This window comes from Pteronotus mesoamericanus, unplaced genomic scaffold, assembly GCF_021234165.1.
Source record: "Pteronotus mesoamericanus isolate MK-2021 breed Mesoamerican mustached bat unplaced genomic scaffold, CSHL_Meso_final scaffold_232, whole genome shotgun sequence".
Taxonomy (NCBI): domain Eukaryota; kingdom Metazoa; phylum Chordata; class Mammalia; order Chiroptera; family Mormoopidae; genus Pteronotus; species Pteronotus mesoamericanus.
The window spans coordinates 27,206,638-27,233,631 of NW_026555311.1; the positions used below are offsets into that span (position 1 = coordinate 27,206,638).

The following is a 26,994-nucleotide window of genomic DNA, read 5'->3' on the forward strand; positions in this document are numbered from 1 at the left end:
TTTAATGATGATGTGTCTTGGAGTGGGCCTCATTGAGTTCCTCTTAAATGGGACCCTCTGTGCTTCCTGGACTTGTGTGATTTTTTTTCTCTCCTCAGATTGGGGAAGTTTTCCATCATTACTTGTTCAAACGGGTTCTCTCTCCCTTCCTCCTCCTCTTCTCCTTCTGGTATCCCTATTACGTGGATAGTATTACATTTCAGGTTGTCCTGCATTTCCCTCAACGCCTCTTCATTCTTTTTGAGTCTGTTTTTCATTTTCTCGCTTTTTCTGGGACGCTTTATTCTACCTTATCCTCCAGCTCGCTGATCGATCCTCAGCTTCACCTAGCCTGCGTTTGATTTCTTCTTCTGTGTTCTCTGTGTTCTTCATTTCAGAAATTGTATTCTTCATTTCCTCTTTCCTCTTGTTGACAGTTTCTATGTCCTTTTTCATGCTGCTATAGTATGCAGTAAGTTCCTTGTAGTTTCCCTGTAGGTTTTTGTAATTCTCTCTGAGCTCAGTGAGCTCATTGAGCTTCCTTAGAACCGTTGTTTTGAACTCAATATCTGATAGTTAACGTGCCTCTATTTCATTTAGTTCTCTTTGTGGGGATTCCTCCTTTCCCTTTGCCTGGGGGGTGTTTGTTTTCCCATTATTTGTGAGACTCTTCTTTTTTGCTTCTGCTTCTTAAATTGACCTGTCTTGATTTCCTGACTTTGTGGTGTGAACTTCTATGGTAGGAGACGGCTGTTTTTTCTCTCTGGATCTGCCTCTGATGGTGTCAGATGTTGTCCCTGTCTCACCCTCAGGCAGTCTGTTTGAGGCTTCCAGGAATCTACTGTCTGTGGCTGTCTCCTTCAGCTGTTAACCTAATTACTCCGGACTCAGCAGTCAGGCTGAGACACCACAGGGCGGGGCAGAGTCCCTCCTGGGGTGGGGCTTTTGTGTCCTCTCACAGTGCTGCCACTCAGAGGAGTGGTCTGCCTGAGCCAGATGGCTGCTGTCATATGGGGGAGGAGTCAGCACGGGGGTCCTACCTGCTACTCTCCATTTTCTCCCCACAGCCTCCTTCCCCAGTCTCTCCTCAGGCATCTCTAGCCCACTCTGCCCCTGCTTTTGCCAGAGACCAGGGTAAGTGGCTGCAAATAAAAATTTATGCATTGGCTCTTTGAAAGGCTCTTTGCATCTCCAGCCTCCTGTCTCTGACAGAGAGCAATCCTGCCACTTTTTGCCGCTGGTTGTTATCAGTGTACTTTTTCGGCTCTCGTGCTATAGGCTGGAGATCCCCACTTATGGTTTAGACCCTCCTCTTCTATGGGGGATCCAACTGGCCATTTCAGTACTCTTCTGGTGCTGCCGCCCATGAGTGCCCCGTCCATTTTCGCGAGTCTCTACCATACTCTTTACCAGTTAGGTTGTGCTAAAGCTGATCCTTCCATCTGTCCGAGGGTATAAGGTTCCCTTCTCTCTATTGTCCTGTTTTTTCTTCTAGGTAATTCCTCCACAATTTAATTGTAATACCAGATTAGTTCTGGGAGGAGGTCAGTGTGACTTTCATTCCTCCGCCAACTTGATTTTTCAAATTATTGCTGTTTTTTATATCAGTTAGTATATTAATGTATATATATCCTTTTTTATTATTGTTTTTGTACTTTACACAGTTCCTTATGACTGAGTTGAGGTTTCTCTTGTAAAGAACAGAAACAAAAATAGTTTCTTTCTCTCAGAGAATATTGACCTACTTTTATGGTTGCCTAAATACTTAGCACATTCAAGAGAGTAACTGTTACATCATATAGTTTATCTTGAAAAGGAATATCTTCTTCATTACATTTATAATATATTTATGAAAAATAGAACAGTTTGTTAAAAATTTATATTTTCCTTCTTGAAATTATTATTTTTATTCCTATAGGAATTTTTAAATGCAAGTACTTTTGTTATCACATTTAATTTTTTAAAGGGGAGATTCATTTTTTATAGGTTTTATTTATTTATTTATTTATTTATAGAGAGAGAGGGGAAGGGAGGGACAAAGAAAGGGAGAGAAACATCTATGAGAGAAACATCAGTTCATTACCTCTCACATGTGCTCCAAGCAGAGACTGGACTGAAACCCAGCCATGTGCCCTGCCTGGGAATCAAACAGGCAACCTTTCGGTTTATGGGACAGTGCTCAACCAACTGAGCCACTCTGGTCAGGGCAATATATTTAATTTTAATAGTTGTAAGAGGAGAATTAAAAATGGGAGAAGTTTATGCTATTTATCTCTGATTTTTTTCATAAGAAAGATGACCTGTTTTTTTCCAGTATAATGCTTCTAGAATATTTTCCTTTCTTAAACAGAAATAATTATGTGACATAAAAGTATAACCTGTTTTTAAAAAATTATTAACTATAATTTATAATTAAATTACATTGTAACAGTGGCTTGGGTAATGGTTTTCGGTGGTTTTTAGTCTTATTTATACTCTAGTCCACAACATTTCTATAAATGTGTTTATTACTTTAATAATTAGTAAAAAAAGAAATACATGCTATTTAAGTTTTAAAATGTCCAGTTTTAATGTATGTTATGTTTGTTAGCTTTGGTGTTTATAATTATTATAAAACTGAAGTGTGATATTTAAAAATTAATCATTCTTGTACAGTCATTATTGTAGGAATATACATGCTATTTTTCTTTGACTACAGGTAGTATGGTCACATCTGTGGATGGGCTGGGTTCTGATAATGTTTTCAGCTTACATGAAGATAATCATTACCGGATAAGCAAGAGCCTGGTAAAATCTGCAGAAGGAAGTACTGTACCTCTGACACGGGTAAAGTGTCTGGTCTCCATGACAACTCCACATGACATCAGACTTCATGGGTCATCAGTTACTCCAGCTTTTGTTGAATTTGACACATCCCTTGAGGGGTTTGGGTAAGGAATTTGCAAGGTAGCCAAGCCTTATCATATTATTTTATGACTCACACTTGCCTTTGAACAACAGATCTTTGGTTTTAAATCTACTTGATTAAAATATACTATGTGGTATATATTTTCAAATTATTGAGTTATTTGAGCATGTTTTTCTAAGATTTTTAGATTTATTATAATAAATAAATGTATACAATATTAAAGTCATCAACCTAAAGCCCAAAGTTCAAATCTAATTTATAATATTTTTTTGTAAATAAAGTTTTATTGTAATACAGCCATACTCATTTATGTATGTATTTTCTTTGTTTCCATGTTAGAGTGGCAGAGTAGCGTAGCTGTGAAAGAGACTGTCTGGTCTGCAGAGCATAAAATGTTTATGGTCTGGCCCTCTCCAGAATGTTTACCAACCTCTGATTTAGTATAATAAATTTATAGATAATATACAAATTAAAATCTGATTAAAAGCTCTTTGGGCATTATCATCATCCTTTCTTCAAAATACCTAGCTTAGTTTCTTATACATTAATAGTATCCAGAGACTCTCACATCCGATGGGTAAATACTTTCAAGTGTCAGAAGGGGCTATAGTAGCAGAAGCCACAATAAATAATCTGCAGAGGTTATAGAAGAACTTATAAAGTCTGTCAGCCTTGAAATGGACACACATGCTAATAGAATTCATCTATGTCTAGTTATTTTGAGATTCTTGTACATTGATCTAAAACTATAAATTATACTTTAAGAAGATTGTCATGGGTTATTATTCAACAGTGGATTAAAATATATTTAGGAATATGGAAAATGAATCAGAACAGTGGCAACAGGGGAGAGTGGCTCACTGGAGAGAAATGCAAGAGAATTTTTCTGCAGTGATGAAATAGTTCCAATGTCCTGAACAGGGTTATTGGTATATTTACCATATGCAAATTATATGTTGAATTTTTAGAAAAGTTTAAATGAGAAATAATGCTATTGAAGATGGTTAAATTAGATCTTCCCATACTCTCACATAATTAAAAGAAGGGAAGGACTTTGTTAGGCATGCAGATTTATTCCGTAACCTCTTATCCGTAGATACCCCTTTAATAATGGCAGTTTATTGCATTGTGGTTAAGTGCATAGTTATAAGACAGGAAAACAGTTGATCTCTAATATGTACATCATCTTTATTTAATAGCTGCCTGTTCCTGCCCAGTTTGGCCCCTCATAATGCTCCTACAAACAGTGCTGTTACAACAGGTCTTACTGATGGGGCTGTGGTCAGTGGCATTGGTTCTGGTAAATATTACTTTCTTTGTTTATGAGTCTTCTTTTGAGTAGCTTATATTGTAGTTCAAGTTGAGTGCTTTTTTTTTACTGTAAACATGAGTCAACACAAACTCTTTTACTATTATTTTCCTATTTTTACTTTAGGTGAAAGATTCTTTCCCCCTCCATCTGGCTTAAGCTACTCTAGCTGGTTTTGTATTGAACATTTTAGTTCTCCTCCAAATAACCATCCTGTCAGACTTCTGACTGTTGTGCGCCGAGCAAATTCTTCAGAGCAGCATTACGTGTGCCTTGCCATAGTTCTATCAGCAAAAGACCGATCTCTGATTGTTTCCACCAAAGAGGAACTACTTCAAAACTATGGTCAGTATCTTTTTCTCTTTGTTTCTTGTGGTCATTAAAAGTATTAAAGTTCAATATAATATTCATGTTTTAAGACTAATATGGTAATTCTTTTACAATTTAAATTATTGTAAAACAAATTATATGAAATCTTGAATGTACTGTTTACCAGTGAATTTTAAGGCATCTATATAAATGACTTAGAAAACAATGGAGAGAATCCTTAAAATAAGGATTCCTCTCTACTTGCCAAGAAATCACAGCTTTTGCTAGGGAAGCAGGTTTCTAGTTTGGTATATATATATATATTTTTAAGATTTTATTTTATTTATTTTTAGAGAGAAGGAAAGGGAGGAAGAAAGAGAGGGAGAGAAACATCAGTGTGTGGTTACCTCTTGCACACCCCCAACTAGGGACCTGGTCTGCAACTTAGACATGTGCCCTGCCTGGGAATCAAACTGGTGACCCTTTGGTTCACAGGCCAGCACTCAGTCCACTGAACGACACCAGCCAGGGCTTGCTTGGTATATTTTAGTTAAGATCTTCATTGACTGAATTCTGCTTAACTAATGAATACTCACTGAGCACCTGCCTACCATATGTGCCACTGTGCTAGAGATAATATTTAAATTACTTCATCCATCGTTTACCTTCGAGACTTAATACATACCATAATTCCATAATAATCCTGATTCCATAATTCCCTTCAATATTCCATAATGTTATATTACTATACAATAGAACTTCAAACTCAAGGCATTTGTGAGATCTTTCTAAATTGTGTAAATAAAATAAAATGTAAATCTCAGTTTACTGAATGTTCTTTGTATAAATATATGCCTCTTTTTATCATCTTCTAATGTTACCTTTTAACTAAGTAAAATAACACATTTTGCTTCACTTGTGGTTGGTATTCAAATATTAATTGAATTTGAATGTTAGCCTCTTAATATGATTGTAAGGCTTCTTGTTTTACTTAATATTTTTCATCATGACTAGTACAGAGTTAGGGATCAATGTAGTAACTGCTTTAAACTTACTAGGACAACTTAATTTGCCTTTTCAGGGCATTTGACCCTGTTTATATTTTCTTCCTATTTTTTCTTAAGATTGTATTCATTTATTTTTAAAGAAAGTAAGGAGAAAAGAGAGGAAGAGAAACACGGACGTATGAGAAACACATCAGTTGGTTGCCTCTCGCATGCTCCTAACTAGGCACGTGGCCCTGCAATCCAGGCATGTGCCCTGATTGGGAATCAAACCAGAGACCTTTCTCTTTGCAGGATGATGCCCAAGTAACTAAGCCACACTAGTCAGGGCTGTTTTCCTCCTAATTATAAAAACTGCTTCTTGTCTTCTAATTTTTGGAACTTGTTCTTTTACTATTTCTCTGACATCTCTTTTGCAATTTTCTTCAACAGCTTTCTCTTACATCCTTCCCTTAAAATTAGTATTGCCCAGAGTTTCATCTTTAGTCTTTGTATTCAGCCTGCTCTTTATGAGGGGAAAAAGTCATTAATTTCAGTTTGCTTTAGGTCTTTTTATTCTGGGGTCTGTGAAAGTAAAAATTTTTAATTTGTGTTCTAGGTTTCATTCTTATAGTTTCAACTACATATTAGACATCTTCATTTGAAGAATCTTTGTGTAAATAACTCTCACTGTAATGTTTCTTCTTAATAAAACCTGCATCTTCTTCTACTCTCCTGTCTTGGGAAATGACTCCCCCAGTACCAGTTAGCCCAGCTTAGAAAACTCCAGTCTACCTTGAAAATACCACCCCTTCTGCTAAGCGTTCCTGTATTATGTTGCCTTAATTTTCTTGAACCTTTTCTTCCTTCCTCTGCCCACTGCCAAAGCCTTTTTAATATTTTTTATCATTTATCTGATCTTCATAGATTTTAATTCTTTATTTTTGGCTGGAAATAATTTTGTCTACCTTACTGGAACTATAAGTTTCTGCATACGACATATTACCTTGGTAATCTAGGTTGCCCTGCCTCATAAATCAGTGGCTAGCACGGGTTAGGCCACAAATATTATTTAATATATATAAATGAGTGAATGAGGAGAAAGAGAAAGTAAAGAAATATGGATGGCTAGAAAGAGAAACAATGAGAAAAGTAAGTGAATAATTTGGGAAGAGGGTAAAATTTAATGGAAAAATTAAGGAGTAGATCCAGGGATATTTCAGTAAACCAGGAAAATGTTTTCTAACTCTATTGCATTTTCATTAAATGTAAATTGCAAGACTTCTGTAGTCCATATATTGCTAGAAATTATAACATATATATTAGTTATATATATGATCTTACTACTGCAAGGATCCATCCTCTGAACAGCTGTAGCCCTTTAAGATGCCTAGGAAGTTAAGAGTTGTCAGAAACCAGTTGGCTCACCAAGACATCCTGACACCACTGAATTCTGGAAATGTCTTAGTTTAAGCCTGAATCAGAATGTGAAAATCTCAGAAATTTTTTGTAAGTAATATTTTCTACAATCCTCAAGAAAATGCAGTCTATTAACTAGGGGTGAGAGAGGGAAGAGTTCCTTGTTTTGCCTATACTTTTGTACTTTTGGTCCTTTTTTCTTACCCCTGCCTCCTTTGGTGCATAACACTAGAACTTTCAAAGCTGTTTGACCCTGCTTTTCACCTAGTTTATTTAATTCTGTTCCTATATTAGGTCACATATGGAGGAGATTCTGTATTTATACTAGTCTTAACTCATCAATAGATCTATATTCTGAATTGTCATTTTAAAATATAATCTTGGCATGTCAACATATGCAGGTATTTTAAGATTCAAAAAATAGAAATTAGTGTTTTATTTATAGTTTTTTCTGCATATAATTTAAACGTTTAACTTTCAGTATATTGTATGTGCTGCTTATATTGAGAAATGGTGTGTCTTCTTTAACTTACATGGTTATAGGTTAGCTCTTTTACAAAAAATTTTTTGAGGGGGGAATGGGTTTTTAACATCTGGATTTTCGGTGGTACGCCACCCCTTCTTGAATAGTTAGGAAATGTAAATTAATTTTAATTAGCTTAACATTACAATTAAATTAGTAATAACCCATTATTTCCTAGCATGACCTGGCAACATACCGGGTAGCTCAGAGAAGCAAGATTAGAGTCAGCAAGTAATTTCAGAATGTTAGTCAATCACCAGAATTAGCTAGATAAGCAGGAAATTTGGATCAACAGATACTTTTCCATTCCATAAATCACCTATTTACTACCAGCTCTTGTCAGGTGAGGGTCAAGACTGTACAGCCATAAGCGAAAAACAAAGATTCGCCCCCTTGTATCACTGAGCCAAGCATATAGCAAGAATAAAATTTTAAATTTTTTTGGTTCTTTTTTTAACCAATGCTATAATCAAATATGTGTCAAAGTACAATTTAAAAAGACCTTTTTTAACAGACCATGACAAGTCATAATGAACTAGTCTCTTTTGTCTATCATGACTTTCTTTTATTGTCTGTTTAATTTTATTTACTTTTTCTTTTATTAACTATTATATGGTTATAACTACATGTATTTAGAGCAAAAGAAAGTAAAAGTACATTCCAGATATTACTTTTTACTACAGATAAAACTACTGAACAAATAGGGTATTTTCATTTACATCATCATTGTATGGTGTTAACCATAACGTCAGGATCTAAATATGAGTTATTGTTAGAATGAGAATGATGAGTTTTTTAAATTTCTTCCTTTGTTTTAGTTGATGATTTTAGTGAAGAATCCTCTTTTTATGAGATTCTCCCATGCTGTGCTCGCTTTCGATGTGGCGAACTTATAGTTGAGGGGCAGTGGCATCATCTGGTTCTGGTGATGAGCAAAGGCATGCTCAAAAACAGCACTGCAGCCCTCTACATTGACGGACAGCTCGTTAGCACTGTGAAGGTAAGCATACCTGCGCTTGGAAATATCAGCTTACTTTACAAGATAGTCGAGGGTGTGTTTGGAGTGGGGAGGTGCGTGTATGTTCGCAGAGATATTTTTTAAATTGTCTTAATTTTAAATTGACCTTCAGTACCCATTCAAACAATATGTTAGGGTCATGTGGCTGGCTAGTTCATATCACTTTATTAGAGAAGAATGGAAAGGAGGGATTACAAAATAGCCAAAAATTAGTGAATAAGTTAGTGATTGAGCCAGGCTACAAAGTGCTTTTTATAATAGAGAAACCAGTTGAAGAATGCCTAAATAAACTATGAACACACTATTTTATGTCACTTCATTGTTACTCGCTCCAGTAGATTTTGTATTCCTTAAGAGCTGGAATTGTTCTTATTCATCTTTATTTTCAGATTACCCAGGGTAGTCCCTAATAATAATAATAATAGGTATTATTGTTTGTTGAATGAATGAGTATATAAATATTACTCTAGATAGATATATAGTAGTCAGGAGAGAGGCAAGAGAATTGAATTAACCAATAACAGTATCCCTGTATTTGAATATTGCCCTTTCTAGCGTTATTTAGATTATCTGTATTAGAGTTTGAAAACACATTTCCAACTTCCACGTCAGTTTCCAGACCCTTGGGCTGCCCTTGTGTTTCTTGACCCAACTACATTTGTACATGCATACGGTTGTATGACCTTGAGATAATGAAAATATACACCAAAAATGCTTATTTTCCTGGAGGAAAAAATTTTTTGTCATAGCTTACACATTGGCTCTTGATTCTTTCTAGCTTCATTATGTTCACAGTACTCCTGGGGGGTCAGGTTCTGCAAATCCACCTGTGGTTAGCACGGTCTATGCATACGTCGGTACTCCACCTGCCCAACGCCAAATTGCTTCACTGGTCTGGCGCCTAGGACCCACGCATTTTTTGGAAGAAGTTTTACCTTCTTCAAGTGTTACTACCATTTATGAGCTAGGACCAAATTATGTTGGAAGCTTTCAGGCTGTGTGTATGCCATGTGAGTAACTTATATTTTCTTCTTAAAATTGTATAAAACTTAACTCCTACAGTGTAAATGCATTAATTAAGAGCATATGTGTGTATAAGGTTATACATTATGTTTCTCTAAAAAGAAATAAAGGGACCTTCTCCATTTTTTCTTAGCATGATGCTATTGACTACTCACTCCTCTTCATGGTGTTCTCCTCCACTGATCATAGTGTACTTTCCTGATTTTTGTCTTCCTACCTGATCACTAATTTTCCAGTTTCTCTTGTTGGCTCTAAGATGTTGGTGTACATTCTCATGAAGAGTCTAACCTCAGCCTTCTCTTCCTATAATTTCTTCTATTACGTGAGACAGTTTAAAGTGTACCCAGAAAACATACACACACATTCTTTAGGTTAAAGCAGTGCACATCAATGTTTCTCATTCCTTTATTCCTGCTGTTCACTTCTTGTTATCCTTTTTCCCAAAAAGAATTTAAAATCAAAGGAGCTGATGTTAAGCTAGAGGTCCTTTGTAGTACTCTTTTCAAATAGTGTCTTCCATCTACTTGTTCTCATTCTACCAACGTTCTCAGAAGTTAGGACAAGTATATTGTAAATGGTAATAATCCTATGGCTTTAGGTAGCATCGATAGCTAACGCTTATTGAGCACTAAATATGTGCCAGATAAGTTAATATGCATAAAGGACATTGCTATTCTGAGCCTTTCACATTCATCTCCTCAAAATACTGGGAGTTAGGTACTATTGTTATCATTCCCATGTTACAGATGAGGAAACTGAGGCACAGGGCTATATAAACCACACAGCTTCTTTTTTTAATCCTCACCTGAGGTTATGTTTGTTTATTGATTTTAGAATGAGAGGAAGGGAGAGAGACAGAAAGGGAAAGAAAGTAAAAAACATTGATGTGAGAGAAAGATATCGATCGGTTGCCTCCCATACACACACCCCTACTGGGAATCGAACCTGCAAAAACCTTTTGGTGTACAGGGTGACACTCCAGTCAGCTGAGCCACTAGACTAGGGCTGTCACACAGCTTTTAAGTGATGTAGCAGAGATTCAGACTTAAGCCATATAATTCCAAAACTTGTGTTCTTAAACACTTTGCTGTCTAGAAGAATACAGAGAGGCATAGATGAGGGCTGTCCACAGGGGAAGAGGCCTAGGCTACAAAGCTCTTGGGCATTCCACTCATTTTAATTCTCTTTTCCTTTGAACCTAGGGTGTTTTGTGATTTGTTTGATAGTAATTAACACCTTTCCTGTATATTATGCTTTATGTTAAGCATATTTTCAGAGTAAAACTTAGAATGTAAGGCCCTGTGGCTGCATGATTTTCCTGATTTTCTAAAGAAATAAATGAAGAGCTGAAAATTAAACAGAGTTTTTCAGTTTAGCTCCATTCCACTTTAAAAGATTTTGAAGTCCGCCAATTTAAAAAGAAAAAAATACTTCTTAGAATAATGATTTTGAAAAACACTATTTTTCTTTTGAAGGTAAAGATGCAAAATCTGAAGGCATAGTCCCATCTCCTGTGTTGTTAGTACCAGAGGAAAAGGTGTCATTTGGCCTCTATGCACTCTCTGTGTCTTCCCTAACAGTGGCAAGAATCCGGAAGGTGTATAACAAGTTGGATAGCAAAGCCATCGCTAAGCAGGTAAGCAGAATGATTTCCCAGTAAGCTGTGGCTGATTCTGAAGAGATGTTTCAGAGCTTCATTACAAGTCCCGCCCAAGGATGAAGGGATGCTGAAAACAATGCCTTTCATTTATTATTTATATTTGGTTTCTTTAGCTTTGAATTTAAGCCAAAACACATTTAGATGTTAGCTTAATTTTGGAAAGTAAGAATTGTCTTCAAAGTGCATGGTTTATACTCTTATTGGTAATTTGAGAAATTGAACTTAGAAAACTGAAGAACACAATTGCTATTTCTAAGACTACAATGTAAAGTTTTCCTGGATCACCTACTATGTGCATTATTTTGTTCAGGACACAGCAGCGGATAAAAAGAAAATTCCTGCCTGTATGGTTTTTACATTCTCGTGGAAGAGACAGACAATAATTAACTAAAGAAATAATCTCGTGATAGAGTATGTTAGAAGGGGAAGAGTGCTCTGCAGAAAAACAAAGAAGGGAAGGAGAAAGAGATAAGATTATAGTTTTAAACAGGATGATCAAGACAGGCCTCACTAAGAAGGTGAACTTTGAAAAGATTTGGACAGAGATGAGGCAGTAAACAGTGAGAATATGGGGAATGGATGGGATCTAAGTGTAGGGTTGGCAGGGCGGGGCGGTGGGGGCGTGGCATTATGTTCCAGAAGTACAAGAGCTAAGGCTGTGAGGAAAGTGATTGCCTACCACAGAGGCACACGGGACTAGGGCATAATGAGAGTAGGCTTGGGCAGTAAGAGAGGAACTCAAAGAGGTAATGGGGACTCTATTTTTTAGAATTTATAAGCACTTGTAAAGGTGTTAGCTTTAACTGAGTGACGTAGAAAACTTTGTAGGGTTCCAGACATAGGAATGATATGTTACGACTTTTTAACCAGGATTACTGTGACTTCTACTGAGAATAAAGGGAGACAAAGGTAGAAGCAGGGAGACCAGTTTTGAGGCCAGTACAATAATAATTCATATGGGAGTTGATGATGGTCAGAACTGGGGTGATAGCAGTGGCTGTGATGAGAAGTAATCAGATCTGAGGTATATTTTGAAGATTGAGCTAAGAAGTTTTGGTGGTATATTGGCTGTTAATTGTGAGAGAGAGGAGTCAAGGATAACTCCAAGATTTTTTTTTCTAACACTGAGGAAAATTTTTTCTGATTTGGAGAAAACTACATGAAGAGTAATTTGGGGGGTGAGGAATATTCAGAATTATATTTTGGAAAAGTTTGAGAAGCATATCAAATATCTTAGAGGAGCTATCAGAGCCATTGGACATTGGAATCTGGAATTGAAGGGAGAGGTTTGAGTGTCCTAGATGTTCATAGATGCTGTTTAAAGCCATGAGACCAGGTACATTCACCAAAGTGCAGATGCAGATAGAGAATAGGAAAGGTTTTCAGACTAAGATGTGGGATAATCCTCTGTTACGGATTTGGGAAGATGAAGAACCAGCCAAGAAAACTGAAGAGTGGCAGCCCATAAGAAAGGAGGAAAAGTAAGAGTACTGGCCACTGGGTTTCATAAGCTGGGAGTTAGTGTGCTTGACCAGCTGTTCTGGTTGACGAGGGGAGGTAAAGCCCAAGGGGAACAGAATCGAGACTGGAAGGGAAGGATTTGGGAAGAGTAATTATTGACAACTCTTGTCAAGAGGTGTGTCTGTGAATATATTTACCATCTTCTAAGGAATAAAAACTACATAAATTTAGTTCTACAGGTAACAGTAAAATTAAAGTCTTAGGATTATATTTACTTGAAAGCACATTATGTGTTTGTACATGTGCAGGCACAAAATTGAACATTTAGTAAGCATGTTTACAAACTCTTGGGTAATTTATGTGATATTTACTTGGATATGGACTAAAGCTAATACTATGTTCACTGATCAGAATTACTGTGAGACAGTTTGTGATCAAAACCTTTAAACCACAACAGAGTTTCATTCCAAAAGACCCTTGAAGTTATATTTCCCAAGATCCCCTCACCATCTTCTTCTCAGTAGCTAACTTTCTGAGTTTGCACACTTTTGAAAATGTTTACACTTAAAAAGAAAAAAAGAAAGATGCTCATGTGTTTAAGAGGAGAGAGAAAATACGTTACCAATCATGTCTTGTCTTTTCCAATCAAAATGTTGGTACTGAAATCCTGCCATTTGCAACATCATGGATGGACCTAGAGGGTATTATGCTAAGTGAACTAAGTCAGAGAGAGAAAGACAAATACCATAATATTTTACTCATATTGAATGTTTTAAAAATCAAAACAAATGAATAAACAAAACAAAACAGACTCATAGAAACAAACTGATGTTTGCTGTGTGGGTGAGGGAGGATGAGTGAAAAAGGTGAAGGGGAATATAGTTAGTAATAGTGTGATAACTTTGCACAGTGACAAATGGTTATTAGATTTTGTGTAGTGAGCACATCGTAAGTTATATAAATGTCGAATCACTGTTGTACACCTGAAACTAATAAAATATTGTATGTCAACTCTACTTTAAATTTAAAAAATGTTCAGACTGTTGTTCTATAGTTAAATTTCTTTTTCCTTTCCTATTCTTCAGTTAGGCATTTCCTCCCATGAGAACGCCACTCCTGTTAAGTTGATACACAATGCAGCAGGACATCTTAATGGACCTGCACGGACAATTGGGGCTACTCTGATCGGATACTTGGGTAATTGTCTTTATTGTTCCAAGCTGCTTTACTTACCTTCAAATCTGCGTTCACTTTCCTCACTTAAGGGATGGTTCTCTTTTACAGTGCTGACCTGTAATGCTTTCTTCAATATTTAGAGACTAATGTAATTATCTCAAACTCCAGACCTCTTTAAAAATTACAACCTCTATAAAATCCCATTAACTTTTCCTCTCTTGTCAGCACTGATGAGCACTGACTAAATACTACTGTGTAATTTCAAGGTAAATGTCACAGTCCAATTAGGGGCAAATGTAAGTAAAGACCTAGAAATATTGATGGTTGTTTGAAGATCTGGTGCAGCTGTGTTGGCGCTCCTGAGTGCTTCTGTTATTTGGAAATAAGCTAGAAATAAGAGCTTCAGAGTGAAAACACTGTGAATGGTACTCTCATAAAAGTCAGAACTAGTGGACATTGTGTAGAGCCTTGTACCGGATGTCTGCTTACAAGGTTGGGTTTTTTTGGTTAGATAGAGTCTTGAGACATAATCCAACCAGGCCTTCTTAAATTCAGAGCCAGTGATTATATATTTTAATGAGCAAATCAGTTCATAATATTGGTTCCTTTTTAGTTTAACAAAAACAGTTAACAAGTTAGTGTTGTGCCAGGCAGTATATACGTGTTTGGCAATCTTTGTGAATTTTTTTTATCCCAATGATGTACATGTAACTTTATCTTTCTTTTCTGATGATGCTGCATTGATAAAACAGTTTCCTTTATGTTAAAACACATGGTAGTTTCTTAATCAATTCAGCAAATCCTTTCTGATGCTGTGTCCTTTGCAAAAATGCAGCAGCACTGTGGTATAGCAAAGAGAGCAGTACCTGAAGAGTTCAAAGGTTGAGATTCCAGCCCCTGCTACATCAGTGTCTGGCATTATGCCAGGCATTCAAGTTCTGTGGACTTCAATTTTCTTACCTATAAACTAGTAATAGTGGCCCTATTTACTTTAGAAGGTAGTTTTCAAAACCAAGGGCCATAGGTATGAAAGTATTATGAATACTGCAAAGCACATAAAAATGTAAAATGCATATTAGTTTTATTTTTAAAAATCTCAGTCTCTACCAGACAGCAAACAACATTCAAATGATGCCTTTTAAAAAAATGTTAGGAATGTAGATGTGAATTTTTTTTAATTGACAAAAAGTTAGATCAAGTACTGTGTTTCCACGCAATTATGCTCTTCTGGGATCACTGTTGGACTGTTGCTCAGATTACGTAACTGGGAGAAGACTTGAGCAATGGTCAGTAATGTGCTTCTCATGGTTTATCTGTAGAGAATATGTCCTCCTTACAAGGATGGCCTCTCCATCCCTTTGCCCAATCCACAGAGTTAAAGTACTTTTGTTCTCAACAAGTTTATTCCCCAACACTTCCTTGTGAGGCATTCTCACTTTTCTCAGAAATGCATTCCCAGCACCTCTATACTTTTGAGTCTGTGTGGCCCAAAGCCACACAGAAACATCTGTGCCTGCTCTCAAACCCAGCTCCCCTCTACCTGCTTCTTTACTCCCACTCTTTAAGAGTATAAACACTCGTATTTATTGCCTTCTCCGAAATTCTACCATGAAGGGGTTTTTGTAGAGTTTTTATTTTAGGATTGAAGGATTTTTTCTTAAGTATCATTTATCATTAATTAAATCTTAAGATGACTTAGTTCTTGTTTAATTGGAGACTTTATTTTAATTATTTTTCACTGTCTTTTAATCAGGAGTAAGAACATTTGTTCCTAAGCCTGTTGCCACTACTTTGCAGTACATTGGTGGAGCTGCAGCCATCCTGGGCCTGGTGGCCATGGCTTCTGATGTGGAAGGGCTCTATGCAGCAGTCAAGGCTCTGGTTTGTGTGGTCAAGAGTAACCCACTTGCCAGCAAGGAAATGGAAAGAATCAAGGGCTACCAGGTTTGTAACCATAAAGCTTTGCTTTCACTTTACTTTTCATAAAAATAAAATCTAATTTTTATTATTCTTATTTTTTCAAACTCTAGAAAGAATTATATTACCAAGTAACATTTAAAAGTTGCTAGTTTTATTAAGTGAGTATATGAGTTGTTTTCTTTATGGTCATTTATCCTTGTTCTCCTATCTTCAAATCTCACTCAACCTTTGAATTAGGCTATCTTATTTCTGTATAGCTTTGATGTATTTGAATATATTTTCAGAACAATGGTTTGATAGTTTGGAATTATTTTTCTTTATGGAAATAGGAATGAAATTAAAGAAGGTAATACTACCACCTGCTCTAGAGACTGCCAGGTCAATAATAGATCGAGAGCTCTCCCCATTTTCCGTATCTCCCACTCCACACCCAGTCATCTTTTACCCTCCACTCACTCACTTACCGAGAGGAGGTGAGAGCCACTATATAATAGGTGTGCCATTGTTAGTCTTGGATTAAAAATATGCAGTGTTCATATATCCACAGTCTCTAATAGGTTTACGCAGAAAGTTACTTGTAAAAAGAAAAACAAGTATTTAGAGAAGATTAAATACCTCTACTATAAATGAAGTACAAATGCCTTTTCTACAATTAGCCAATAGTTGGTTGGGAGTGGTCAAACTATTTACTACATGAGTTTTCTGTAGATTTAATCACACTATTTTATTCATTCATTCATTCATTCATTTTCAATTACAGTGTACATTCAATATTGCTTTATACCAGTTTCAGGTGTACACCTTAGGAGGCAGACAATAATATACCCTAAAAAATACTCCCCCGTTTTCCCAAGCATCTTCCTGGCACTGTAGTTACCACAATATCATTGACTACATTCCCCATTCCCCATGCTATACTCTACATCTCTATGACTTACTTTTTTAAATCATGTTTATTCTGTTATACTTGTCTCAGTTTTTCCTCCTTTGCCCTCCTCCACCCATCGCATGCCTCCACCCCTGCTCTAACAGTCCATTCCCACACTTGTCCATGTCCATGGGTCATTCTTACATGTTCTTTATCTAGTCAGAAGGGACTTGTTTCCACCATTGTCCTCCTTCCCCATCCCCTCTGGTCACTTTCAGTCCTCTGCACGTTTCCATGCCTGTGGTTTATTTTGTTCATTAGTTTATTTTGTTGAATGGATTCCGCTTATAGGTGAGATCATATGGTTATTTGTCTTTCATCAACTGGCTTATTTCACTTAGCATAGTATTCTCCAGTTTATCCATGTTATCGCAAATGGTAGGAGTTCCTTCTTTTCTTTTTTAAATGCAGATTGATTTTATTTATTTTTTTATAAATGTCAAAATCCATTATAAAATATTAAAAATTTAAATCTATTATAAAGACTCAGCAATTAAACCAGCATGACACCAGCACAGAAATAATCGAGCAGATCAGTGAAATATAATGAGCATTCTAGAGACAATGTAGATATCTAACAATGTAAAATATGATTAAATTAATATCTCAAGTCAATGGGGAAAATAAGGCTTATTCAATAAATAAGGTGCATCGACCACTATTATTTGAAATAAAACCAATATAGAGTCCTGTTTCACACATTATACAAAAAATATTCAGATGAGTTAAAAATCAATATGTAAAAATCTAAGGAGTTTTAGAAGAAAATGCAAACTAAGATTTTTCTTACCCCAAAGTAAAATACTCAAACCCAGAAACTGTAGAGTAAAATATTGATAATATGACTATATTAAACATTTAAGACTATACAGTAATATACATATAAAAAAGGTGAAAGCACAAGTAATAAAATAGGAAAGTATTTGCAACACATCTAAAAAAGGGTTTAATAGTATGTTGGGGGAGGGCGGGGGAGGGTCTTCAAACCTTTAATCAAAAATGGATAAAAACCAAAACGTCATTCAAAGCTTTTTAAAAAATAATAGAAATAAGCAAGGAATATATAAAAACAGGTTTAGTTTCAACAAATACTAAAGTAACAATCAAAATAGCACATCATTGTCACAATCAGATTAATAAGTATTAAAAATATTGGTAGTACCAGGTATTGGTGACTGTGACAGGAACTGGGTACTCATAGACTCTTTTTTCTTCATCTTCTTGAAGCAGTCCCTATAGCACATCTTGCAATGCTGGTTTGGTGGAGGTGTGTATTTTAGCCCGTCTTTTGTCTGAGAAACTCCTCATTTCACCTTCCATTTTAATTGAGAGCCTTGCTGGGTGGAGCAGTCTTGGTTGCAGGCCTTTGCTTTTCATTCCTTGGAATATTTCTTGCCATTCCCTGCTGGCTTGTAGTGTTTCTGTTGTGAAGTCAGGGGCTAGCCATACTGGGGGGGCCCCCTTATATGTTACTACCGGTTTCTCCCTTGCTGCCTTTAGGATTCTCTGTTTGTCTTTGGTATTTGCCATTTTAATGATGATGTGTCTTGGAGTGGGCCTCATTGAGTTCCTCTTAAATGGGACCCTCTGTGCTTCCTGGACTTGTGTGATTTTTTTTCTCTCCTCAGATTGGGGAAGTTTTCCATCATTACTTGTTCAAACGGGTTCTCTATCCCTTCCTCCTCCTCTTCTCCTTCTGGTATCCCTATTACGTGGATAGTATTACATTTCAGGTTGTCCTGCATTTCCCTCAACGCCTCTTCATTCTTTTTGAGTCTGTTTTTCATTTTCTCGCTTTTTCTGGGAGCCTTTATTCTACCTTATCCTCCAGCTCGCTGATCGATCCTCAGCTTCACCTAGCCTGCGTTTGATTTCTTCTTCTGTGTTCTCTGTGTTCTTCATTTCAGAAATTGTATTCTTCATTTCCTCTTTCCTCTTGTTGATAGTTTCTATGTCCTTTTTCATGCTGCTATAGTATGCAGTAAGTTCCTTGTAGTTTCCCTGTAGGTTTTTGTAATTCTCTCTGAGCTCAGTGAGCTCATTGAGCTTCCTTAGAACCGTTGTTTTGAACTCAATATCTGATAGTTAACGTGCCTCTATTTCATTTAGTTCTCTTTGTGGGGATTCCTCCTTTCCCTTTGCCTGGGGGGTGTTTGTTTTCCCATTATTTGTGAGACTCTTCTTTTTTGCTTCTGCTTCTTAAATTGACCTGTCTTGATTTCCTGACTTTGTGGTGTGAACTTCTATGGTAGGAGACGGCTGTTTTTTCTCTCTGGATCTGCCTCTGATGGTGTCAGATGTTGTCCCTGTCTCACCCTCAGGCAGTCTGAGGCTTCCAGGAATCTACTGTCTGTGGCTGTCTCCTTCAGCTGTTAACCTAATTACTCCTGACTCAGCAGTCAGGCTGAGACACCACAGGGCGGGGCAGAGTCCCTCCTGGGGTGGGGCTTTTGTGTCCTCTCACAGTGCTGCCACTCAGAGGAGTGGTCTGCCTGAGCCAGATGGCTGCTGTCATATGGGGGAGGAGTCAGCACGGGGGTCCTACCTGCTACTCTCCATTTTCTCCCCACAGCCTCCTTCTCTACTCCTCAGGTGTCTCTAGACCACTCTGCACCCCCATTAGCCAGGGATCTACCATCTGTGGCTGCCACTCTGTACTCAGCAGGCAGACTTTAGCACCACTAGCCAGGACAGCTTCCCTCGGGGAGGTGGGGTTATTGTGTGCTCTCATACTGCTGCCACTCAGGGGAGTGGTCTGCCTGAGCAAGATGGCTTTGCCATATAGGGGAGGAGTCAGCACTGGGACCCAGCCAGCTACTCTCTCAATTCTCTCCCCACTGCCTCCTTCCCCAGGCTCTCCTCAGGCATCTCTAGCCCACTGTGCCCCTGTCTTTGCCAGAGACAAGGCTAAGTGGCTGCAGTAAAAATTTATGCGTTGACCCTTTGAAAGGCTTTTTGCATCTCCAGCGTCCTGTTTCTGGCAAAGAGCAACCTTGCTACTTTTTGCTGCTGGTTGTTGTCTGTGTACTTTCTGGGCTCTGGTGCTGTAGACTGGAGATCCCCACTTATGGTTTAGACCCTGCCCTTCTCAGGGGGATCCAACTGGCCGTTTGAATATTCTTCTGGTGCTGCCACACATGGGTGCCCCACCTGCCTTCTTGAGTCTCCAACACATTCCTTATCAATCAGGATGTGCTAAAGGTGATTCTTCTATCTGTCCACACTTATAAGGCTTCTCTCTCACTATTGCCAAGTTGTTTATTCCAGGTGATTTCTCCACAATTTAGTTGTAATTCCAGTTTGGTCCTGGGAGGAGGTCAGTGTGACTTCCATTCACTCCTCTACCATCTTGATTTTCTCCTAATCACACCATTTTGATAAGTGCACTTACAATGATTCATTGCAGCATTTATCATAAAAAAATAGGAAAAGCCTAAATATTCCAACGGTATGAGAATGACTATAACCATGCCGTAGAATATCATTCAGCCTTTTAAAACTGTAATTATGAAAACTATGTTACAAGAGAAAAAAATCCTTTTGATATAATAGTATGTTGAAAAAAAACAGAAAATTGTATACATATGATTGCAACAACAATTTAAAACTTATATGAGAATTGAAAGGGTTTATTTAAAAGTGGATATATGTGTATCTATATGTATATGTTTGTATGTATAGTGATTGATAACAAGCATTTGGTATTGTTTTCTTTTAGTTGCTGGCAATGCTGCTTAAGAAGAAACGTTCCCTTCTTAACAGCCATATTCTTCATCTAACTTTTTCCTTGGTGGGAACTGTTGATAGTGGACATGAGACCTCCATTATTCCCAATTCAACTGCTTTCCAGGACCTACTTTGTGATTTTGAAGTATGTACACAAATACAAACCAGTAATATGTAATCAATGAATCCATTTCTTATTCTGTATATTGATAGAGGTAACTATTAAACAATTTTATCTCTTAGATGTGTTGTACAATTTTATGATGTTTAGGTTAACATTAGCGAAATATGAAAAATGGGGTAATGATGAGGTTCTTTCTCCCCAAGGAGGAGATTCAATTTTATAAACAGTATAGAAATGAAATGGCACACACAGACCTAATTCGAGCTAATGTGCTGCTCCCTCTGGTGCTACAAGAGGCAGACATATTTTCATCAAATAATTCTGATAGAAACTTTTCCTTAATAAATAAGTAGGAGCTAGATGTAGAATTTTGGTTAATAGGTAGCCCTATGGTAAAGTATCACTCATTTTGCCAAAGTAACAGGTTTTTATTGCTGCTGCCTTATTATCATAAACTGCTTCTACTCTGTCTTCTCAAGGTAACACTTAATCTTGCATATCCTTTGTCAATTAAGTTCTTGTTCTCAGCATTGTTTATACCTGTCACTATATATTTCATAAGTACAAGGTAGAGCAAAACTAGGTTTACAGTTGTGCGTATGCAAAACACAGAGTTTATTCTTGTATTATTTATTAATTATTGTATAATTTTTCTATATGAACAACTGTAAACCTATTTTTGCCCCACGTGTGTGTGCGTATGTATGTATCTATACCTCCTCTTGTGAGACTTTAGGCTTTATGGGTACAGAGATCATATCTGGTTTCTTCTTCTTTATATTCCTGCCATCCAGAATGGTGTACCTAGTACTTAATATTCACCCTAGCTCTTCTTTCTAATAATAACTAAGCTCTGTCTTGTCAGTTATTTTGAATCCTTAACAAGTAAACGGTGTACAGTAATTGCTTTACTGAAACTTTGAAAGCTTATAACAGCCTGGCCTTTATATCCTATACAATATACTCAGTTCTGATTAACCACAGCTGTCAGGTGCATGTGAAGTGGTCCGTTTCCTTCTTGAATCTCCTGGTTCTTTTGCCCCCTTTCAGGTAGTGCTATCTTGGTTCTTATATTTTTCTCGCTACTTTCCCCACAATTTTATGGCATTAAATTTTCATTATTTTAAATGAAAGTCCAATTTCACTTCTTTATCTCCTCCTTTATTTGTTGTTTTTCTTTCCTTTAGAACCTCACTTTGTTCTGCAGCCTCATCTCTACAGAGTTATTTCCCAAATCTAAAGCTGTAGCTTGGCATATGAATGCCAAACTTATTTTAACTTCTTGCTCAACATTTTCATTTTTATGTCCCAGCAACACCTTAACCTAACATCCTTCCCCAAATTAGTTCTTTCCTCTAACTTGTTTCTATTATTAACAGTACCATTCTCCCAGTCACTGAGGCTTGAAATTGAAAAATCAGCTTCTTGCTTCCTCACTGTTATTAAACAGTTCGATATTAAGTTATATAAGTTCTACTTCTATGTTTTATACAGTCCACCATTTTTGTTTCTACTGCTATAAACTAATCTATGCCCTTATCAATTCTCTTTACCTTGTACCTACTTTCCCTTTCCTCAATCTATCCTTTGGGTTTTTATTTTTTAAATGCATTCATTCTAAGACATAATTATATCAGTTACTTAAATAAAAATTTTCAGTGATTTCCCCTTCCTACACAATAAAGTACAGTTCCTCAGCCTGACCTTCAAAGTTCTAAAAACAAACTTATTCTTTTAGCAAATGTCTGTTGAGCAGCTTTGAACTGGGCATTGTATTAGGTGCTAAGGATATAAAAATAGAGTTCATGCCTCAAGGCATTTAGATCACTAGGAGAGAAAAACAAATCAATAAACAGTTAAAAACTTGTGAAAGCACAGAGACAAAGCTATGCAGAAAGAATTATGGGAAAACTAAAGAGACCTGCTTTTAACGAAGCTTAGCTTTGTTTTCATCTAGTAACTGACATTTAAATCATGGATTATCTTTAGTTTCAGATTTTTTATTAAAATCTAATAGAATAAACATCAGAAATTTAGGTGCTTGACAAATATTGCCTTGTATTTATTACCTTGCTCACTTTATGGCTTTATATAGCATTCCTAATTACCCCAAACCACAGCAATCTATAAATACGTAATTTACTCTATTTTATTAGAACAGCCATTTGTGACAAATGTAAATAAAATAATTGTTATAGCATACAAGCATTTTCTCTTATAGTGGTTGTTCTAGAATTTATAATATAAATACATGTGTAATAGTTTTGTCTATCTTCAAAGTATATTTTATCACTTTACCTACCATGTAAAAACCTTCTGATGTATACTTCCATTTTTCTCTCCTATTGGTGCCATTGTTATCAGACATTTTACTTTTATTATGTTTATAATCCCTACAGTACTTTGTATTATTTTACCTTTAAACAGTTATCTTTTAAAGACATTTTAGAAATTATTTTATATTTTCCCACATATGTAGCCTTTGTGGCATCCTTGACTTCTTTTTGTAGCTCAGGATGCCCATCTTGTATAGTTCTTCTACCTAAAGAACTTGCTTCAACATTTCCTGCAGTGCTGTCTGCTGATAATAAATTCTCTGTCTGAAGAACTCTTTATCTATTCTTTTTCGAAGGATATGTTTGCATATACAATAAGTCTCATTGACGTTTTTATTCTTTTCATACTTCAAAGGTATCAGTCACTCCATTGTCATTTTTAGTATCTTTTTACTGGAATTTGTTGGCTTTTTTAGATTGTGAATTTGACATTTTCATCAAATTAGAAATTTTTTTAGTCATTATTTCTTCAACTATGTTTCCCGGTGCCTTCCCCTACCTTTTCTGGACTCCAGTTATTGTCCCAAAGGTCGCTAATGCTCTGTCTACTGATTCTTGTTCAGCATTTTTTTTCCTCATGCTACACTTTTATTAGTTTGTATTGTTAAGTCTGCAAGTTTAGTTAACATTTTTTCTCTAATGTCTAATTTGCTGTTAGTTTCATCTAGTATATTTTTTATTTTAGATATTTTGTTTTTAATCAGTAGAAGTTTATTTTGGATTTGATTATCTTCTCCTTCCTCATCATGGTCATGTATTTTGTCACATTCTTTAGCATGTGGGTCACATTTTTAATAGCTTTTTAAGGTCCTGACAATTTTATCATCTGTCATTTCTGGGCTACTTCTAATAATTGATTTTTCTCCTACTTAGGAGTCATATTTTCCTTTTTATTTGAGTACTTGGTAAATTTTGATTGCATGATAAATTTTGCATTGTTACTATATTTATTTTTATTCCTTTTAAAGGATATTGAACTTTGCTCCAGCATTGTAGTTATCTTGATCTTTTTGAGACATGCTTTTAAGCTTTGTTGAGGTAAACCTAGAAAAACCTTTACTGTGGGGTCTAATGCTAATTTAGCCTCATACTAAAATATTATATTTCTGAGACTCTGCCCAATTCCCTATGTATTATGAAGTTTCTACAATCTGGCTGGTAGGGTGGGGAGGTCTCTGCAGGTTCCAGGAATTGTTTGGTACACTATGTTTGCACTGGTTAATTTCAGCTTTGGACCCCATACAAGATTCCAGTCGTTCAGTCTTTATATTCAGTATATAGCATTAATATTCATTATATTCCATATTTGTATTCAGTATCAAGAAAATAATTTAGTCATTGATTCCAGAGTTGTTTTCCATAGATCTTGCTTTTTCAGTTGGTTACTCCAGTAGGGTAATTTCCATAGGAATTATTTCTTTATAAACAGAATCAGAAGTCATATAGACAAGCAGGGTTTTTTTTTTTCCACCCAAAGATTTTATTTATTTATTTTTAGAACAGAAGGGAAGCAGAGAAACGTTGATGTGAGAGAGAAACATCAATCAGTTGCTGCTCGTATGCACCCCAACTGGGGACCAAACCCACAACCCAGACATGTGCCCCGACCAGGAATCAAACCAGCTACCATTTGCTTTGGGGAACAGTGCCCAACCAAATGAGCCACACTGGTCAGGGCTACACAAGCAGTTTTAAAGGACTTCACCAAATAAAAAGTAAAATAAAGTGGTTAATTCAATTAATGAATGAAATAATTTTCATATGCTGCATTTGTATTGCAATATTTGTTGGATTGGCTTTTGGTGTGTTTTTTTAACTCTAAATATACCACTATTTTCATTATAGGTCTGGCTACATGCACCATATGAACTTCATCTTTCTTTATTTGAACACTTCATTGAACTGCTCACAGAATCCAGGTATTAGTTAATACCTCTGTAGTCAGTTGCTCACCTGTAGAAGAGATGAAAGTATAGTGTATAAAGTCTTCTTTCTCTTACAGTGAGGCTTCAAAGAATGCCAAATTAATGAGGGAATTCCAGCTAATCCCAAAGCTGCTACTGACTCTTCGAGATATGTCTTTATCCCAGCCTACCATTGCTGCTATTAGTAATGTGCTGAGCTTCTTACTGCAAGGTTTTCCCAACAGCAATGATCTGCTCAGGTAGTGAAAACTTCTGTATTTGTCTGTTTATTAACTGAAAGCATCAGTGAGTTTAAAATGTATGAGATGACTATATTGATTCTTATGCATGTGTAACATCTGTAATATTAATATTAATTAAGATCTTTATATGCACAAAATGCATGCATGTCTCAGTATCTTGCCTGTGTAAAGCAAAGCCAGTGGTTGCCACTAGTTAATAATAGAATATTGCTGAGAAAAGATCTAGCAGTAAGCCCAGTGGATTGATTTTCCTTAATAGCAGTGTTCAGTTTAGGAAATTCACTCCCTCTTCCCCATAAGCCCTGTTTACTTCTCTGTGTGCAAACACACACACACCCATAATGAGCATGCCTTCTCATTTATATTTATTCACTATTATCCAAAACAAATGATGATTTTTTGTATATTCAAATTTCTTACATGATGGATTATTTTACTGCTAATGTGAATATAGCTTAAGGCCTATTAGTGGGCTATAGAACTCTTTTAACATTTATATGATAATTCCCATCTTAACTGAAAATGGGAGGGAAAAACTACCTAGCCAGAGTAGTTTCCAAGTAAAGAATTGTTTAAACTGGTCTTGACCATCACATTTTGTGCGATCTTCCAGGCACCAGTGAAATCATGCCTACTTATTAGAGTATTCCCAGTAAACCAATCTCTAATCTGTGTAACATAAAAATCACTCAGGTTTCTATTCATTTACCTTGAAAGCATTTTTAAAACTTAATGACAGATTTAAAACTGAAGTTTAAAAATTATTTTTGAGATTATTGTTATTATTAACAATATTTATTTAAATCATATCCTGGTACTATAATGACCACTTTGCTAAAATTATCACTGAAACCTATTAAGCTTCTATTTTTCTTTACCAATTAAGAAACTAAAGCCCAAAAAGGTTAGGCTACTTGCTCAAGTCACACAGTTAAAAACTGATAAGAACTAGAATTTTAACCTTACCTACATTTCCAAAACCTAAATTTTTCAATACTACGGTGGATGCATACAGATATTAGGACGTTTTAATTTGGATCATTCTGTTTGATCATTTGGCTTAGTGCATTAAAGGACTCATAATTCTGGAGAAGTGTATTTTAAAGCATTTTAACATATATAGGTTGGGGCAACAACAGCTTTACAGACATTCATATGGAAAATAATACAATAATAAATAATAATACAAGAATAAACTTTGTGTTTCATGTACTCAGAACTGTAAACCTAATTTTGCCCTACCCTATATAATGTTGATTGTGAAGGTCCTAGGGGAATTAAACCAAATATAATCACCTGCAGGTCTGTAGAAGATTACTTAAATAAAGAAGTACTGTTTTGCTTTTCATTTCTTTGGGTTTTTTTATATTTTGTTGTTTGTTGAGAGAAAAAAATAAAATGTATAACCTTTTTTTTACTTGTACTTAAAAGGTTTGGCCAGTTTATTTCTTCTACTTTACCAACCTTTGCGGTTTGTGAGAAATTTGTAGTTATGGAGATAAACAATGAAGAGAAGCTTGACACTGGTGAGTCAGTTTTGGACCTTGACAACTAATTGCTGTGCCCTCTTCTGGCACAGGTTAGGCCTGCATAAGGTGTGATGCTTTTGTATTGCTTGTCTCCTGACATTACTCTGTTTAGTCTTTTACAGACATATTTGCCTCAAATCAAACCTATACAATATGCAGAAGTACAGAATTACCCACAGAATTTAATAGGATGTGAATTTTACTTTATAAATAAAATCTTTCCCATTTTTAGAGGATTTATAACATTATTCCTTTAAACAGCAAGCTCTTCCAGAGTGATATTTTAACGTTATTTGATTTTTTTTTAACTTTTTTATTTATTTTTAGAGAGAAAGGAAGGAAGGGGAGAAAGAGAGGGAGAGAAACACTGATCGGTTGCCTCACTTATGCACCCCATCCGGTGACCAAACCCACAACCCAGGCATGTGCCCTGACTGGGAATCAAACTGGTGACCTTTTTCTTTTTGCAGGACAATGTCCAACTAGCTGAGCCACA

At 36.1% G+C, this 26,994-nt stretch overlaps 1 protein-coding gene across 2 annotated transcripts in view; it reads left to right on the forward strand.

Annotated features, from left to right (window-relative positions):
• The window catches only part of WDFY3 (WD repeat and FYVE domain containing 3), a 271,717-nt gene that overhangs the window by 157,653 nt on the left and 87,070 nt on the right, over positions 1 to 26,994 (forward strand). For both annotated transcript variants that reach the window (XM_054591789.1, XM_054591790.1), the window contains 12 exons: positions 2,678 to 2,909; positions 4,087 to 4,187; positions 4,323 to 4,541; positions 8,249 to 8,430; positions 9,227 to 9,458; positions 10,947 to 11,107; positions 13,678 to 13,789; positions 15,522 to 15,712; positions 20,335 to 20,487; positions 24,648 to 24,721; positions 24,805 to 24,966; positions 26,401 to 26,495. In XM_054591789.1, coding sequence (XP_054447764.1) covers positions 2,678 to 2,909; positions 4,087 to 4,187; positions 4,323 to 4,541; positions 8,249 to 8,430; positions 9,227 to 9,458; positions 10,947 to 11,107; positions 13,678 to 13,789; positions 15,522 to 15,712; positions 20,335 to 20,487; positions 24,648 to 24,721; positions 24,805 to 24,966; positions 26,401 to 26,495 — 1,914 coding nt within the window. The remainder of the gene's footprint in view (positions 1 to 2,677; positions 2,910 to 4,086; positions 4,188 to 4,322; positions 4,542 to 8,248; positions 8,431 to 9,226; positions 9,459 to 10,946; positions 11,108 to 13,677; positions 13,790 to 15,521; positions 15,713 to 20,334; positions 20,488 to 24,647; positions 24,722 to 24,804; positions 24,967 to 26,400; positions 26,496 to 26,994) is intronic.